Source organism: Maylandia zebra, linkage group LG14, assembly GCF_041146795.1.
Source record: "Maylandia zebra isolate NMK-2024a linkage group LG14, Mzebra_GT3a, whole genome shotgun sequence".
Classification (NCBI taxonomy): domain Eukaryota; kingdom Metazoa; phylum Chordata; class Actinopteri; order Cichliformes; family Cichlidae; genus Maylandia; species Maylandia zebra.
In genome coordinates this window covers 4173006-4192104 of record NC_135180.1, presented here as the reverse complement: position 1 = coordinate 4192104, position 19099 = coordinate 4173006, and the positions used below count along the sequence as shown (strand labels likewise).

The 19099-nt window shown below is 39.3% G+C and overlaps 1 protein-coding gene across 11 annotated transcripts in view; it reads left to right on the top strand.

The window, feature by feature from the left end:
- Window positions 1–17341, top strand: part of myo18ab (myosin XVIIIA b) — a 124286-nt gene extending 106945 nt beyond the window's left edge. For 7 of the 11 annotated variants that reach the window (XM_076892120.1, XM_076892119.1, XM_076892116.1 and 4 more), the window contains 6 exons: window positions 1584–1769; window positions 1942–2081; window positions 3205–3249; window positions 8157–8279; window positions 10436–11881; window positions 13698–13836. In XM_076892120.1, the coding sequence (XP_076748235.1) occupies window positions 1584–1769; window positions 1942–2081; window positions 3205–3249; window positions 8157–8279; window positions 10436–11873 (1932 nt within the window). In that variant the 3' untranslated portion in view covers window positions 11874–11881; window positions 13698–13836. Of the gene's footprint in view, window positions 1–1583; window positions 1770–1941; window positions 2082–3204; window positions 3250–8156; window positions 8280–10435; window positions 11882–13697 lie in introns of all 11 variants that reach the window. The other 4 variants (XM_076892125.1, XM_076892122.1, XM_076892121.1 and 1 more) reach the window with 3 other exon arrangements.
- The last annotated feature ends 1758 nt before the right edge of the window (window positions 17342–19099 follow it).

Here is a 19099-nt window from a genome sequence, read left to right as displayed (position 1 = left end):
AGCATTGTTGCTTCACATCAAGAAGATCATGAGTTTGAATCGACTAATAAACAGCACCGTTCTGTGTGGAGTTTGCATGTTCTCTGCTTGTCTACATGGGTTTGATTTGAGTATGCCAGCTTCCTCCGACAGTCCATGCAGTTAGTGGTTAGCTTAATTGATGATTCTAAATTGACTGTAGGTGTGAATGTTTGTCTGTTTCTCTGTGTTAATCTTGCAACAGATTAGTAACCTGTTAAGGGTATAACCTGCTACTTGCAATGAACTCCCCCACTCATCAACCCCGAATTTGATAAGTGGAAGAATCAGTGTATTTTTGCTATAGCGACCCCATGTGTTTAAGTTCCCTGGTCCATGCTACTAGGCAAGGCATGTCTGAGGACAAGAGCTACTTGACAGCCCTTCACTACCTAAAAGCATCAGCATATGCTGATCCCGCAACGGTCAGCCTGTCAGTCAGCTGCCTGGTTTCCAGCAGTCAGTCATTTGGTCAGCTTTTGTCTCAATCTGCATGTATGCAAATAGCTCAAGAGGGGGCACATACTAATCATACACATTGAACAGGGCCCAATAGAGGATGTTGGACCCTGATACTACCCTCTTGTTTGGTTCACCCACAGATTCTTTGTTTCGCTGTTTGGTCAGAGGCATTCATACCAGGGGCCTGTTCAAGGTCATTTTGCAGGGCTCTAGCAGTCCTCATCCTGTTCCTTCCTGCACAAAGGAGCAGATACCTTTATTGATGATGGTTTAACAACCATCTACAGACCTGTCCAATTCTCCAAGAGTATGCCCGTCTCCTGGAATCTCCTCTTTGCTCTTGAGACTGTGCTGGGACTTTACAGTAATACAAAACTCCAACAATCAGACAAGTCCCTATGAGAAAGCACTTGGCAACAGTGGGAAGGAAAAACACTCTTTTAACAGGAAGAAATCTCCAGCAGAACCAGGTTTAGGGAGAGGCAGTGATCTGCTGTGACCACTTGGGGGTGAGAATAGACAAGGGTGGACAAAAAAAATGATTAATTACAAAGTTGTGTAAACCTTTTGGAAATGGACATGTACCATCCTGGTGGAATTAAATTTCCAGCTAACACTGTGTCGAACTATCAGTAGTGACACTAAACCTAATCATACCATCAGCTGCGTCTAGGGATGCTGGTCAGTCAGAACATCGCCTTGGCTACAAATTTGGCCAGCAGTGTTTTGCTATATACTTTAATACAGATTTTCAACCACACAATTAATGTGTAGGTCCACCTCATTCCATAAAACAACATTGCCCTATAAAAACAGAAACTTCACAGGACCCCTGAAGGCATCCTGTTGTATCAGGAACCGAGATATGAGCAGCAGGTACTTGAATTCAAGAGGTTGGGCCTCCGTGGATAAGATGTTTGGGGTTTTTTTTTTGGGGGGGGGGGGGGGTTTGCACATCAGTGAGATACCTGATTGGTACAGTTTCTCTTAAATGTTACTTTCACCACCATTACTATACACACATTTTTCACATTTTACATGCCATATCTATATATTTATAGTTTCAGTCTCTGTCTCTAACCACCTCCCTTTGTTGCTGACAGAGCCATTTAGCTCGGCTTAAGGAGAACTTGGAGAAGCTGACGGAGGAACGAGATCAGCGCAGCAGCAGTGAGATTCGAGAGAAGGAACAAAACAAACGTCTCCAGAGACAGATCCGTGACATCAAAGAAGAAATGGCTGAGCTGGCCAAAAAAGAAGCAGAGGCCAGCCGCAAGAAGCATGAGCTGGTAAGACAGCAATGAGAATGATATCAGTAAACTAAGCAGTGCAGTCACATGCTACTAACATGTTAGGACACCCTGCACAGCATCCACAAGCAATATATCAGCAACACTGAACTCATCAGCCTTTGGTCCAGACTAGCTGAAAGGTTCATTTTATCTCTTGCTTCATTAACAGGAAATGGACATTGAGAGCTTGGAGGCTGCAAATCAGAGCCTGCAGGCAGACCTTAAGTTGGCTTTCAAAAGGATTGGTGACCTCCAGGCAGCCATTGAGGATGAGATGGAGAGTGATGACAACGAAGACCTTATTAACAGGTATGGGGCCACTTATATGTGTAACTGAAGCTGAGGTTTAAAATCACTCTTTTCTGTAGTGGTCACAAAACGAGTTCTCAAGATTAAATCTGGAGAACATTAGCAATATTTTAATGTGACAATCTAACTGTTTTCACTGGTGCCTGCCTTTTTTTATATCTAACTGAAAGACGGTTTTCATCAAGTTGGTTATAGTTTGACAAGGTATCCAAGAAGAAAAATTTCACGTTTAAAATGATGTCAACAAACCAATCATTGTCTGTCAGCCAGGACAGCTGTCATGTTGAGCTCTCATTGACCATTGAACATCAGCTCCACCTACAGCTCCAATGAAAATTGTTAAACAGTATACAATAGCTGTATCCTTTTTTGACAGAGTGAGATTTGATCTCAAATCACACTGCAGATTTTCATTCATATAAATTTAGCATGAATATGATATGCTTGTCTTTATAGACGATGCATTTCTTTTCTTCTGTGCTGCACCAAAGATTTCTCTAACTGTGACCCAAAAGCTGAAATGCATATCATGCTATTGAACCGAAATATACATGCTATATTATGGAGGTGCAATAATTTGTTTGCAGGGGAAACTCTTACATCCACGTTGTAAAGACATTGTAAAGAAAGTTTAAACCGCTGGGAATTAAAGTCAAAGTTAATGGGCAGAGCGTATAAAACAGTAAGGGACAGGGTTAGATACACTAAAGTGATCTTTGAATAATGAACTATTTCAAAGAATGAAAGAAAAAAGATTTCTATTCATTCTGCAAGGTCAGATTGAAGTAGTCTGCTCTTTGTCCCTTAAAAAGGTTCAGAGAGTTCGCTGAAGAGAAAAAAAAAAGGGGTCGTCACATTAGTATTTAGTATTTAGTATTTATTTATTTATTGTCATTGTCAAGAACAATGAAATTGCATTTGGGGCTTCCATACAACCCAAAAAAAGAAGAAAATAATTAATTCCTGAAATAATTTGAATATCATTCACGTTTCATTTTTGTCATAATTTTTATTCAATTTTTTTCTATTTGTTTCTTTGTTGTTGTTGTTTTTTTTTTTTATTTCTCCTGCCCCCCCCCCCCCCCCCCCCCCCCATCATCACCATCATCATCACCACGGCCAGTTTGCAAGACATGGTAACAAAGTATCAGAAACGAAAGAACAGAATGTGAGGAACCTGTTCTCCTTATGCACACACACATACACATATTTATTTATTTTATTTTCACCACTGGAAATGATGCATTCTAGTCTTTGAACATTTAGATGGATTTGGTTTACATCTAGTTAGTTTTTCAGTTTTGAAAAGACTAGAAGAGGTGATATTACAGATTGAAATAATATAGAACATGGATTTTGAATGAATGTATGAATAGACAAATTTTAGGTGTTGGTAGTTTAGAGTAATTGCTCCATTCCAAATGCACTGATTTTCTGCAGTTTTTACAAACAGGAATGAAAGCGTCATGTAAGGAGAGATAAATGCATCATCAACAGTGCTCAGAGATTCCCTTATTAACCATGTTTATTTCACATTTTATTGCATGCCATGAAGATGCATGAATAACACTTACAATACATTATGAACCCTCAGCATGAAAGTTTTCTATTTTTTGCACATTTGATTATCGTTAAGTCTGCAGTGGCTTAGTCTGCCAGCCTTGTTGTGCTCCACATCACCACTTAAAGTGAGCATTCTTAGAATAAAAACAGGAGGCAGAGATTTGTGAGCTGAGTTGAAGAGAAAAACATAGTGTGCAGATTATTGATTGGAATTTTATGCTAGAAGATGGATTTTTAGCCAGGTTGGCCACAACTTATAACAACAAAGTTATATACTTGACCAGCTTGTATGTTAATGTACATCCAGTGTCCCAGACACTGGAACAGTCTTTTGGTAGGATTAGATAGCACAGAATCCTAAAAGCACAGTCAATAATGATGGCTTTCTTGACTTTGTGAAGTGGTATCTGATTACCCATGATCCCAGGTACCTGCTGACTTAAAGAGATGCTGATTTTTATGACTCACATTTCTGCTTCTAGGTGATAGCATCAACACAATACATCATTTATTCTACTGTATATACCCTCTTTAAGCCTGGAAGCTGTTCAACACTGAAATATGTGAAAACCCGACAGACTTTACAAAAAGCTTATTTTAGTTCTGTTTCAGTCAGTTTATAAACTTACTTTTTGGTTAACCACAAGTGTCGGGATCTCTTTGGTCATCCCTCTTGAGGAGATCGTTCTCACAGTTCTTGTGGTCTCTCACACTGTGTTTATGTTCTGGTTTACCTGGAAAGTGTCAGTTCCTCTGTGTTGCGTTTAAATATCACTTGGTGATGCCTAGCCTCTCGCTCCCTGGGCCCTCTTAATATTTTATTGCCCTGCTCTAGGGCTGGATGTGACTGTGACTCAGCAGTGACTGCCCTCCTGACAGGAGAAAGGGATCGTGTGTTTCTCATCAATCTTTAAATTGCACTTGCTTAATAATGCAGAACCCTCAAATGTCTTTCAAAAAGCCGTCTTGCTCAACACTCGAACAGTTAACCTCTGGTTCTCAGCTATTCCACTACCTTGTCAGATTACTAATCAAAGCAGGGAAGTGTAGACTTCTGGCTTTCATGCCTGACTTATCATTTTATATAATATCAGATACAGTTTATTCTTCATATGGTTCACATACTTCGTTTAAATAGTCATTTGCAAAGACCTGCACATCTTGTCCTACACCATGAGTTGTTAAATTAGGTACCAACAGTCACTAAGATATATATTTGATTTGATTTATGATATATATATATATATATATATATATATATATATATATATATATATATATATATATATATATTGTTATTATTATATATTTATATATATATATATATATATATATATATATATTGTTATTATTATATATTTATATTATATATTTGATTTAATTTAGAATTGCACACTACTGCTCCCAAACTACACACACTGCCCCAGTGGTGTGCAGTGGTTTTTACAGAAGTACTTCTCCCACCCCCTCAATAAATAAATACATGAGAATAAAACAAAATAAAAATGAAGTGAGGAAGAAATAAAGGAGAAAATGTAGTCTTTAACCAGACAAACACACCGCTCTGACAACCCCTTACTTTACCCTTCCTCAACACTACATCTCTGGCTTAGAATTTTCTTACTACTAAAGTGTTTACTATTAGTTGCATCAAATTCTTTCAATTCATGTTTGCAACAGCTGTCCTGCGAGGGCCGCGACAGCTTTGCATCAGGTCAGAAACACAAGGCAATACATTGGTTTGAAAAGCATTTTAAATTATTAAAACTTTTTTTTTTTTTTAAATCAGAGCTAAATTTAAATGTTTGAAACGCTGTGTGATGTGGTTAACTGCGAATATATCTAGAGTGGGATTAAAAATTAATGAAAAATGAAGGTGGTGTATTAGTAAAATCAGTAGTTAAACTCTGTATATGTAGTCAATCAAGGGATTTTGTACACAGGCCCAGGTAGATTTGGATAGCCTTTTTTTCCTCCATGTAGAGCAGATGACTAACGTTTAGCTAGTCTTGTTAATCTAGCTGAGTGGGTTCAGGCCAATGCAGAACAGCACCAGGGACAGAGAATTTCCTTGGTCAATCCCGCACTGCAATTGGCTTGAAGCGGGCCTGTAAGCTTGTTCTGAATTCCCGATTAAGGCACTCGGGATCCTGTTGATCTTGTATAGTTGTACACATTCCAGAATCCATGTATTAGGCATTGAGTCATTGTTGTAGTCAATCCAGACATCGCCCTGGTTGATTAGTCTGGTGTTATAGTCTTGAGCGAGTGCTCTGTCTACCAGTATCTCGTTTTTGGTTCTGCCCCTCCTTTCTGGACCCTGCTCGTTCATGCCATGTGCCTACACACACACACACACACACACACACACACACACACACACGTATATAAAGATAAATCCAGGGTGTAGCTCCGCCTCTCGCCCTATGACTCTATCCAACATAGATTTCACTTGCCCAGCCTTTTCACATAAGGCAGGCAAAAATAATAGATTCTGTAAGACTCAGGGACACACAGAGAATCTATACACGCTAATGATGAATATAACAGAGATGTACAACCAGTGGCGAAAGAATGTCAAGGACAATTTATGTCTCCACAGCACGAGATGTGGAGAGATGAAAGATAAAAACAAAGAAAACGAATGGTCTTTTGTGGCAAGTCCACAGAGGAAAAGATGAGGACATACAGTGGGTAGAAGCAAATCCCAAAGATTATTTAATAGCCGAGACGTGTGCTGCAAAGCTTTTTATAGCTTAATAGTCTGTCGCTCTGTCCTTCCACCAATCCCTTCTGCATCATCTTTGCTGGGGCTGGGACTCAATGCAATGCAGCTCCAGTATTACTATTTAAGGTATTGTATTCCATAAGAGCCGGATCTCATAGGGCAAAGCATACTGTTAAAAATCCCTTTTGAAATCTTCAGTTTTAGTTTCTGATTGCAAATGATTTTAATTTTCAGTGGTTCTAGGCCTTTCTGTGCTCCACATGATGGTAAGTTTTCTGAAACAGATGCAGAGATGTTGAGCCACACTCTGATGTCTCTATAGGACAATTAGGCTGTAGCAACTTTATTTCATAGCACCACACAACCTTTGATGGCACTTTATCAGTGTTGCAGGGCCACTCTCACCAAGTCTAGTTTGGTCAGAGACATTTATACTAGACATCATTTTGTAGGTCTCTGGCAGTGCACATCCATGCCAAACACCTTTAGGCAGGATACTAACTCCAAATTGCTCTCAGATGCATCCACTGAAATATGAACGTGTGAATGTTAGATAGAAAGCATAGTGCTTGTGTACATAGGTGTGAATAGATGGATGTGAGTGAGGCATACTGTATAAAACGCTTTGAGTGCCCAGAGTAGAAATATGTTTATATAACCGGTCCATTTACCATTTATACCGGTCCTGCTGATGGGTTAAAGACCTGCCTGTCTTCTGCAATTTCCTCCATGCTCTTTAAACTGTGTTGGGAGACACAGTAAAATAATAATAATTTTGTCCATATCTCTCTAGTATGCGCAAAACTTGAAAACCCACAAAACAACTGTGTGATGGAGATGTTTACTTCTTATACAATTTAAAAAGAACAAAAAAACCCACAAAATGCTAAATTGCTAAAATAACCGGATCTCCAGTTCCTTTGAATGATGATGATAATAATAATAATAATGTATACTTTATTTATCCCCATGGGGAAATTACTCTCTGCATTTGACCCATTCACTCAGTGAAGCAATGGGCAGCCACTAATCAGGCCCCCAGGGAGCAGTGTGTAGGGATGGTACCTTGCTCAAGGGTACCTCAGGGTAAGCCATTCAGTGGACTCGAGCCCCTTCCGATCATGGGGCGACCACGCTATCTACTGAGCTATCCCTCCCTCCCTGTTGAACTGTATATATCAAAGCTGTTGTGCCTTGCATTATAGCTCTTTCATGTTGTTTCTTTGTCACTGAAGTAGAGAAGTTTAATGTTTGCCAGCATTGGTAGCGCTCATTTAACCCCTTAACGCCTGGTGGATCCTATTTCAGACACAGTTTTTGTGATTTGTGCATCATCAGTGTGATCCCCCCCCCCCCGCGCCTCCCCAAAAATACCAAATGTAACAAATACAGTAGAAATTAAAATTCATATACACAATTTCTATTCCTTTTTGTACAACTGCCAGAAGGTTCAATAAACACTGAAAAACGTGTGAAATTTCTGGCATTGATTTCATGGTTTGATAACCATAAGTGAAGTCTTAAGGTGTTGACATCTCTGCAACCTTGACTTGACATGCATGTGTTTTTTTCCCCCTAGAATAAATGCTACAGCCACCCTTCGCTGCCACACTAACACCACACACGAACATTACTACCTGTGCTAACTGCCATTTCACATTCATATTCCATCACCCTATTCTCCCACTGAATGGCAATATTTGACTTTTCTCTTTATCCTATTCTTTGCTCTCTTCTCTCCTTTGCTTTCGCTGACCTGTTTTCCTGTATCTGGCCTGCACCAGTCAAGGGGATTCAAACACAGATTCTGAGGTGGAGGATCATGTGGAAGGGGTGAAGTCATGGCTGTCCAAGAACAAAGGTTCCACCAAAAATCTCTCTGATGACGGCAGTCTCAAAAGCTTCAGGTCAGTACAAAGGTAGTGTAACACACCATACTTTGTTAGGATCTTGGGCTTATGTTCTCTAGGAATCGACTAAGGAACGAATGACACACAGCTAAAAGAACAGTCAACATTTATTCAAAAACTAAACCAAAAACAGTCATTCAACAGTTCCAATAGTCCATATTTGTCAGTCTGTGTATTCAGTTTTAGAGTTCAGAGTTCTTTTCAGTTCAGGTGTGTGTATAGTGTTAATGTTAGTAGTACTACCCGGGTAGTGTATTGTTCTGAGATCTCATAAGCTTATTTGTCAAGAAGTAACGCAGTTGTCACTTCTAAGTAGGCTGGAAACCTTTCCTGCATCGCAGCTGGGGATCCGGAATCCTGGCTCGCAACTTTAGACTCCAACAAAAAAACCAACCTGCACAGGGCAGGAACATATTTTACATGAATATCATGTAACAACTTAATCAACACTAGTGACCAAATGCCTCTCACTCTTTGTATATAACGACTTAATGCAATCAATAATAAAAATAAATCAAAGAACCTTAAAACAATTTCCACATCATACAAATTTAACTCAAATCTCATATTTTGTGAACAGCAGTCACATCAATCCAATGAATTGAGAGAAAGCACATTACTGATGCACGAGGAAAGTGCAAAACGTGGTCGCAGTACTATTTAGCCAAAGACTGCTCATATTTATCATCTCATTACAATAAATAAAACTTACCTACTAGCTTCCAAAGAAATATTTCCGATTGGTTTAAAACATTCACAAGTGAAGAAATAAAAACATAATACAGCACTTAAAAGGAACACATGAAATTTACATTATACTAAGCTAATGATTAGCTAACGATTAGCTTGCTATGCTAGCGCAGTCACCGGAAATGAACAAAAACAGAGGTACATCGGCATCAACAAAAAGTGTCCGTGTTTCCCAGCAAGCGGAAGAGTAAAATCCAATTTGTGTCTTCACACATAACCTTTTTCTTGAACAAGGATTAAAGAAAAACTTGGTGAGTAGCTCCGACCAGCATACGTAGCCTTAGCACTATTCTCTATATCAACTCAAGTTCACAAGCACTAAACAATCTCACAGTGCCACCTACTGGCATTCTTTGGGAACAGCAGTTCATTTTCATGAGGCAAATTTTAGGTGGGTTACAGTAGCAACTCTCACCGTCTCTTCAGCAGCAGTTGGGAAACAGTCTGCCAAGACATTTGTTTTTCCTGAACTTAGCATATTTAAGCATATCTGCTTAAAAAGGTTAACATGTTGTGGCCTGAGGAAATAAAGCCATCAACACAGAGAATTTAACTGAAAAGAAGGGACTGCTATTAAATGTATTTTGCAAACTGTTCTGTCTTCATTGTCATCCACTTGGTGAAGCAGGGCTTTTTTTCCCTTTAGTAAAAGGAGGGGACCTTGGTGGTGGATTTATCGATATGCCCATAGGCCAGCTGGCACAGTCTACCTGAGCCGCTTGCTGAGATTAATGTCTGCGAGCTGACGGTTTTGACTGGGCCAGATTTATCTCCTTACCACATTTGACTTTCCTCCCTCAGCTGAGCTGAGCTGAGTCATTCCCAACTTTAAATACTTGGTGTTTTTAAATTTCTCTCAGCAGCTTCACCCTATGGACACACACTTTCAAGTTCAGTGACTAACTGCCAGTACACAGGTACAGATACTTTAGAGTTCCTGTTGGGTTTTTTAACTCATTATAAAACAGCTCAAAAGAAAGGAAAAGGGGGAGAAAGGACTATGTTTTAAGGGAGAATTTACGCTGTGGTGAAGTTCATTTTTCTGTGAGTTTCAGCCACATTATGTGAGTGAAATGCATACAAGTGCACTTTTATGTGCTCGTGAAAAAAATTATTAAAAGTCACACATTTTTATAGGACTGTATAGATGGGTAGACAAATTAGCCCTGAACCAAACCTGAGTGGTATTGTGTTACATTGCTTTCCTTGCTTTCATCTCATTTTGCTAAATTTCAGCACTTGCATTTCTTCTCTCATTTCAGTTTTTATGATTTTTGTCACATTTCATTCATTCATTTCATTCTCTTCTTTCACTCACCCTTGCTTTTGCCTAATATCTCGTCTTTGTCATTTTCTCTCCCACTGTCTTTATTTCTTTTGTCTCTTCCTGTTTTTCTTTGTAGAAGTGCTGTAAATGTAGAAGCAAAGGAAGGAAAGGAATTGAAAGAGGGTAAGGAATGGAAAGAGGTGAATAAAGAAGGTAGAGAGGTAGAAACAAGCAGGCCAGTTTCAGTGATGAGCTCCCTAAGCTACAGAAAACGATCCAACCTCAGTAGCAAAGGAGATGCCCTCTTCAGTCAGAATGCTGAGTCAGAGGATACGCTATCCTTTCGTAAACCGAAACCCAAAGCTTCTGATTTTCAGAATGATGCATACTTAGCCAGCTCAAGGAGAAAGTCTCAGGTATTGGATGGCATGAATGACAGACAGTCAGTCATCTCCCAAGCCTATTCAGAAGCCAACAGCCAGGCTAGAAAAGGCTTGGACAGCCGCTGGAGCAACTTTAACGAAGAATCAACCATTTCATTTACTGCACCAAGTCGGGCCTCCACATTTCTTGGGTTAAACCCAGAGAATGATGCCAAGTCTAACGTCAGCTTAGGTCTGTCAAGCCCACTTGGACGCCATCAAAGCACCTCAAGATTAGACAAGGGTAGAGGGAGCCGTTCACAGTATAGCAGTGGTCCCAGTAGCCCTTGCTATAGCAGACGTTTTGGAGGTTGTAGTCCCGGAAGTGTTAGTCGGCCAGACTCAGTGGCTTACAGCTGCCGTCTTAGTGAGTTTGATGTTGATATTGATGATAGTAGAAGTGTGGCCTTCACTGAGAGGTCAGCATACAGTCCACACTCTTCAACTGGACGCAGCATCTCCATGCCACCACCACAAGTCAGATCAAATTTTGAAAATGACGCAGTTGATAACTTGGATGTCAAAACAGTCAGCCATCGCAACTACCTTGACCCTGACCTGGAGAAAGCCATCAATGAAGTCCTGAGTTTTAAACCTATCAAATTCAAGCGCAGGACTTTGGAAGACTCTGACTGTGAAGAAGAAAAGTTCAACAATAATGAAGCTGACAGAAAAGATACTCACCCTGTCAACAGCCTCAGACGCTCTGCATCTGCCGCGGACTGCATGAGACCAGCCAGTAGCCGCAGTAGCCGCCATGGCCACAGTAGTAAAGGAAAGAGCAAGAAAAAGAAGAGAAGCCACAGCTCTGACTCTGACAGCTCAGAAGATGGCCATCGTCACAGAAGCAGCTCCAAGAGGAGATCCAAAAAATCTCAGAAAAAATCCAAAAGGAAGGATGAGTCTTTGTCTTCTTCCTCATCTTCCTCATCTTCAGAATCAGAATCCAGCTCTGATGCCTCCACTATTTCCTACCGAAGTTCCAGCAGTGTGAAAAGGGCACCAGCTCGAAAGGCTTCAAGTCCAGAAGTGGATGAAGAAGCTGGGTCTCAGAGCAAGACTCAGCCCCTTAATAAAAAGGATGAGAAGAAGAGAAAGAAGAAGGTCGACAGCCTGATGATGAAGTATTTATACCGGCCGGAGAGTGACTGATGCAAGCAGTACGTAGACTTACCTTGGAAAGAGTTGTTTGAAGCATGATGTCACCTATCCAAACAAAGGCCTTTCACTTCTATTAACCAGCACATTAACTATTTCTCATACAGTCTGACTTGAATAGTTTTAAATTCTAATAAGGGGATTGCCTTTTTCACGTGTGACATTAGTGATGCTAACAGTTTGTGCTGTACACTTTAGTGACAGTAGTCTGTGTGGTGGTCTCTTCACATTGATTGCTTTTATCCAGGAGTCCTTTAGACCAGAACCGCCTCCTGGTTTGGTGAAATGTTATCATAAAAGGAGACACAGTCGATAAGAAGGTATTATTTGTGGATATCTAGCTCAGCTACTCAATACTCCTGAGATATTCCTTTGATTTACAAAGGAATAAAAATTACATTACAAGTCAATTAGCAAATTTATGTGTGATGCACATTTCACTGTAATTAACTCCAGCAGTTTACAATATTTAAATATCAATATGAAAAATTTCTATGTTTATTTTTAGTAGGTTTCTTGTTTTTCTTGCTTTTTCGGCTAATTGAGGTGTAAACAATTCTCAAAATGGGTTAGAAAATGGCCTATATTCAGTATAGCTGTGTGACAGTGTGAAGCCACTATGCTGGGTAAACAATATCATGACCCTAGAATAAATCATTGTCTCCTGCTTTTCCACATTTTTCTCCCTCTAAATTTTCATATTCAGTTCAGTGTTATTCATAATGGGCCGTTGCCTCAAGGCGCCTGAAACAGTATCAGACAGCATATGCTCCGAGACCAAAATATCTCTCACAGGCCATTGACAAATATTATTGTAACATTTTGAGATTGTAATCTCACCTGTCACTTTGAAATCCTTGTCTTTAATAACAACATTAATATGATGTGTTTTGGATGGTAGCATGTTCCCACATTGCTTGAGATTGCAAGTTTTTGTGCCCACTAGATGCTAGAGCAATGGCTGACATGAATAAAATACTGCAGCTCTCTGATTAGAAGAATATAACATATACACACATGCATGTAGTCAGAATAATGAAGGCTAATGAAGAAAATCTAGTCACCATATGGACATAATACATCCAAAAATCAGTGAAATATATAAGACCTGAACTGTGAACTGTGGCAAAGTGTCTTTTACAGTATATTAGCCTTTTTTGATCCGACCAGAACTTTTCACAGCATATCACAGAGTGTTTTGTGTACATGTTGTTTGTACAGCTGCCAGAAAAAGTTTGTAAATTCTGATATTTTCTGTACAAATGTTATTGGATTTTGACTCAAGTACTAAAAGCAGATAAAGAACTAATTTAAAACAATGAAATCATGCCAAACCTTTTTATCTATTTATTGAGAAAATGTATCTGGTATTACAAAATTCTGAAAGGAAAAAGTGTGAACTTTTGGTGACTTTAGAAGAAGGCATGTTTATGGTTAGCAGGCTGCAAAAGGCACTGAAACTGCTAGGAGTTTAAACTACACCAATCCACAGTCAGGTGGATAAGTCAGCCGTGTTTTGTTGTGTGTGGAGGAAAGGGGGTAAAATTGTTTCAACCAAGTCAGTTCATTTGGTTCCACTTGTTTTATTTGATTTATCTAATTTTATCACTTGTGTAAAAACGTGATGCCTGTTTTCATATTTCTACAAAAATACAGAAAATGTCATCAGATTCACAAGCTTTTTTTGCCCCAAATGAGCAAATGAAATAATAACTGAGAAACATTCGAGGACATTTCTCAGATTTCAGCCTCCATACTGTTCTCTATTCGCTTTCTAAATAATAATTTTAAAAATCTGTTTGTTCTTCCTTGCTCCAGCCCGCCTAGCCAAAGACGCTACCTTTTCGATAGATCTGATGAAGAGGAAGAAGAAGAAGAAAAAGAAGAAGGCGGGGCGTCCCTACACTATCCTCGATACAGATACAACACCAGTGTGAAAGGTCGAGATGGCGAGGACAAGCCTTACGAGACTGCATCATAGCCTTATGAGACTGTGACAGCTGTGACATTTTGTCTTGCATGCAGAGATCAGCACATTTGTGGTCATATGGACACAACCACACACCCAAACACTCCTACCCCTGCAGGAGAACACAAACACTTAGAATCAATGCTTCCTGTGGCAGACCCTCACAGGACATAATTGAACAGATACTATGGTCTGTTTTTGACCGTGCACTTATCAGTCTGACCTCACTGCACAAACAGCAGCTCCATTATTTACGGCTCGACTGTGCTCATTGCATGCAAGCAGCAGTTGCTTTGCTTGAACAGCCATCTGGTATAAAACTCATCATGGCTGCAACTGAGCCAAAGAACTTGAGCTTGCAATAATAATGGATCCTTTTTCTCTTTGTCTCTCTTCTGGATTTACATGTAATATACCACAGTAATATATATTGCCATACTACAGTGTATTGCCAAAAAAGCCTTTGTTCCAAGTATGTGAGCACACTGCTTTTCTTATTACCAGTCTTTTTCCTTCCTTCCTTCCTTCCCGTTTGGGAGAAGTGCCATTTGATTTAAGTGGGCTCCTCTACAGCTGGCTTCTCTGCAGCTGGGGTGCTTCATGAACTGCTGCATGGTACACTTAAGACGCTTTCATTATCATCTGCTTGCTTTTTGTTTGCCTGAATTCTCTTTTCTCTGCCTTTTACTGGCAAATTAGTTCTTCCTTCCAGGAGAGCTATATCACTATGAAACCCAAACATTTTTCTCACGTTTAATCTTTTATTTCTAATGTACGACAGATGTGTTTTTCAGAGGATTACTGTCGAGCACATTCATTTACTTTCATCTTACTTCTGTGAAATGGTTTGAGCCATTTTGATTTGATTTGACAAAGCATTTCCCAGGCTTTGTTAGTGAGGAAGACTCTATGGCTTTCTCCTGTGTGTCATGCTTACATGCGCTCTTGTTTCCGTTAGTTTTGAGGTTGATGTGTTTTCCTTTTTTTAAACGGAATAGACTTTGGACAACAGTCATTTGTTGGGTTCTTATAAAAACTGATCCTCAGCCAGCATATAAAAAAAGAAAAAGTCTAGTGTTATGCTTTTTCTTATCACCAAATTACATGGAAAGATCAAAACTGACAATGGTTTTGGAACAAAATATGAAGTGCAAAAGTTCGCACGTGCAGTAGTGACCTGAGGGTGGTATTGAGGCTCCTCCCAACAGGTCCTTGACACTAAGCTAAGAGTGAAACCACTTAATAGGTAGCTGCAGTTATAATCCACAACAGTCTAAGGCAGTTAAGATTTCAATGGCTTGTTCAATTAAATGATATAAAACTGTATTTATACAGCGCCAATTCACAACAGCAGTCTCCTCAAAGCGCTTCATATTGTAAGGTGAAGATCTTCTAATAATACAGAGAAACCCCAACAATCAGATGACCCCTATGAGCGAACACTTTGGCGACAGTGGGAAGGAAAAACTCCCTTTTAACAGGAAGAAACCTCTGGCAGAACCAGGCTCAGAGAGGGGCGGGGCCACATTTTGTCTGGTCAGCAGGGAGGACCTTTATGTTACCCACAGTCACAGCTGCTACTTCATTTTTGTACAGTGAGAGGAAGCGGTGACACATTATAACAATCATTATAGACAGTCTGTTTGATGCCATCAAAGCTCTTAAACTTCCTACTGAAAGCAGAAATCTAAAAAAGAAGCTTTAAAATATATAGTTTTCCTTTTAGAGCTAATTTTATTCTGAAAGGTCAGCTGTGTGACATTTGCTTCTATCCAAACGCTAGTTGATATCTTTATTTTTTTCTGATGTAGGTGGGGTTCTCCTGTGTAACATGAAGCTGATCATAAACATGCAAGAAGCTTTGTTTCACAAACTGCAGTAAAACTCTGGGATATGCATTCTGAATGCACAGTACTAATACTTCTAAAATGGACTATTGGCTTAGTAGACATCTCTTCATTGGAATGAGAGATCCATTTCAGTAAAGCTAGTGCTAAGTTAAAGTATCTAAATGGATTTTACCTCTGTCAAATTAGGAATGTTGTCTCATTCAGACAAATAGCGAACTACCCGCGTAAACATAAACACACTTGGTGATTTCACACATGGACCAGATGTTTCAGTCCACAGAAGTAAATGAATCTTAATTTGGATGTCTTTCAGTGAGTTTTAATAATGAGAGTGTAAAACATCACCAAGGTTCATTTAACTGTAATGTCTTTAACTGGATACATTATAGCCTGTATGAGCAATACTGTGAAATCATGTTCAGTGTCATTCAAGCCTGTTCTGTTTTCAGTTTGGTGTTTCCTGAACAGCAAAAGAAAAAAAAAGAACAACCTGCATTTTATTTTTTTGACTGAAGTGCTACATCACACCCTTTGGTCTTGTCTGGTATTTGCTGAGTGGCATTAGACATGTTTGGAAGCAGTTTAAACTTCAGAAAAGCTTCACATTACAGGGGCTGAAAGAATCAGTGGGTGTTCTTCGTGGGAGGATTTAGGTGTGACTCTTGCTTTTTAAGAAATGTTTTTTTTTCTTCTCTATGCAGTCTGCACGAGTGTGGAAATGTGTTTTCTGACCTGATTGACCTGATAACTTGTTTTGTTTAAAGACACACACACACACACACACACACACACACACACACACACACACACACACACACAAAATAAAAGAAAGTAAAAAGGTTGACCCAGCACTGACTGCACACACACAAACACAGTATTTATATATAAATATGTTTATGATTCATGCTAGCTTTGAGAATAGTTCCTATTTTCATTACTATACAAATTGACCACTTGTTACAAATTTTGCATTACTTTTTAATATATTGTAAATAAATGATGGGGATTGTTTGGAATGGCTTCTAGAATGGTTGACTTGAAGTGTTTTGCTGCTGTGGGAGTGTCTGATGCACCTACTTTTGTATCTTCGTGTGTTGTGAGATAGCAGTATGGATGCTATGGGTGGCTGCTTTTAATATTTATTTCACTGTGTGTAATTTAAGGGAACATCAGCCCGTTTCTTCTGCTGCTTCTTTTGGCTACTCCCTTTAGGGTTCGCCACAGTGGAGCATCTGCTACCATCTAACTGTATCCCTAGCATCCTTCTGGCCAGTCCCAATGAAAATCTTAACATCTCAACTTCTAGTTTGACCTGTATTTTGGTAGTTCCACTGTCTCCATATGTCTATATATCATAGCAAGTCTCACTACCATCATGTAAACCTTCCTTGTCACTCTCACTGCTATCCTTCTGTCACAAATCAACACAGAAACTCGTCGCACTCACTTCACCGTGCCTGCACTCTCTTCTTGACCTCTCTTGTGCACTCTGTTGCTTTGGATGATTGACCCCAGGTATTTTAACTCCTCTATTTTATACTATCTCTCTCATTCACACACGTATTATGTCTTGCTTCTGTGGATCAGTCTCTGACTGGCCATTCAGATGGGTGACAAATAAAAGAAAACATTTGGAACTTTAACTACTAAAGGCATCTGTTGACTCTGTTATGTTGTGGGAGGCATACCGCTGGCAATATTTGGGTCTACTTGTCTTTGTAGAGGTAAAGCACTTCCTAGTTTATCCTTTACCATGTGAAACATTTCTCTTCTGCAGCTTTTACTTGACAGACAAGCACAACACAAAGTGAAACACAAAACTAAACTATAAGGGCAATAAAATAAAATACAATAGGAAAACCAGATAAAATCAATGGATCTCCACCAGGGGTCACTTAAAAATACTGACATGCATGAAAATGTTGTACACATATGCTGTGGTTTTCCTAACAATGAGATCTCAACCCAGCTGAACACAATTTGTCATGTTCAGCAGCATTATAGAAGGGTTTAATATTTTCTCATTTGAATGTTGCTGTAGTTTTAATGCAAAAGTAAATTGAGGATGCAGTGAAACAAAGTCAATTTGCAGAAGTTGAGGAACCTCTACTCTGTAACATCATTGAGCCAGAGACTGATGCAGGACCAATAAACATCCTGCAGTCTGTTACAATTCTTTGCATGCCATTTTTTGTGTTCTGGTGCCTCAATCAAATTTAGAGTATACGTCTATACAAGTCTTAAAACAGGTTTCTGTTAGTTTTAAAGTGATGTTGCTGCTGGACTTTAACATCTTTCCGTCATGAACTGACACCAGCTTGAAGTCTTTCGTCTGCTGCGTTCGGTTTGGCAGAGCATGTCCTTTGTCTTTGTTTCTTTGTGCTTCTCCAGAAAAGTTTAGACAGCAAAATTGGGAACAACTGTCTGCTTTGAAATGATTGTAGTAATTCTTGTTATTGTTGTGTTTTGTTTGTTTGTTTGAAAAGTGGTTTCTTTCTTTCTTTATAGAAATTCAAGATTCAAGGAATATTGCAGTATGTCCAAAATGGGAATACTTGGATATCTAAAATATGTTCTTGTTACCCACTGTTCCTTAAACAAATGTATTTTGCACTGCAGTCAGCAGATTTTATATAAATAACTCTCTCACTGAGCTAACACAGCCAATCCCTCAGCATGTTTGTACTCTCTGCTCATATTGCCTTCATATTAAATCATTTTTCTTTTTAAAGAACTTATTTTAACATTGCAGTCAACAACAAACAAATCCTCCCTAACAAAAAAAAGTAACTTCAAGGCCAAATTGCATTTTAGTTCTTCACGCCAATAGACGGAATTTGAAGGTAGTGACACATCTAAAAAAAAAGAGGTTTGGAAGAACAAAAGGCGTTCAGTTTGAAATGGTAAATGGTACTAAAAAGAAACCACTGGAGGAAGTTTCTGCAACTAATTCGATGGTCATAGAGTGAAAAGGTATTTGATCCCCAAGCAAAATATAATTTAGTACTTTGTGGAGAAATCCTTGTTGGCAAGTGCAACACTAAGACATTTCTTGTTGTTGTCACCAGGTTTACACACATTTGCACAGGAGAGATTTTGGCCCACTGCTATTTGCCTAAACTCTAAATTCTTTAGCTTTTTCTGGTTGCTAATTGGCAGCTTGAAGCTTCAGCTGGCTTAAATAGGACTGATGTCTGGGAACTGATGAGGCCTCTTGATTTCTCTTCTTTAGCCACTCCTTGTTACCTCGGCATTATGTTTTGGATCATGCCTCAAGACCCACCAATGACCCATCTTAAGTCTTCTGGCAGAGGAAAGGAGGTTCTCATCTAATATTCGACCATATTTGGCCCCATCTCTTGGCCCTTCAGTGTGGTCATCCTGTACCCTTAGCAGAAAAA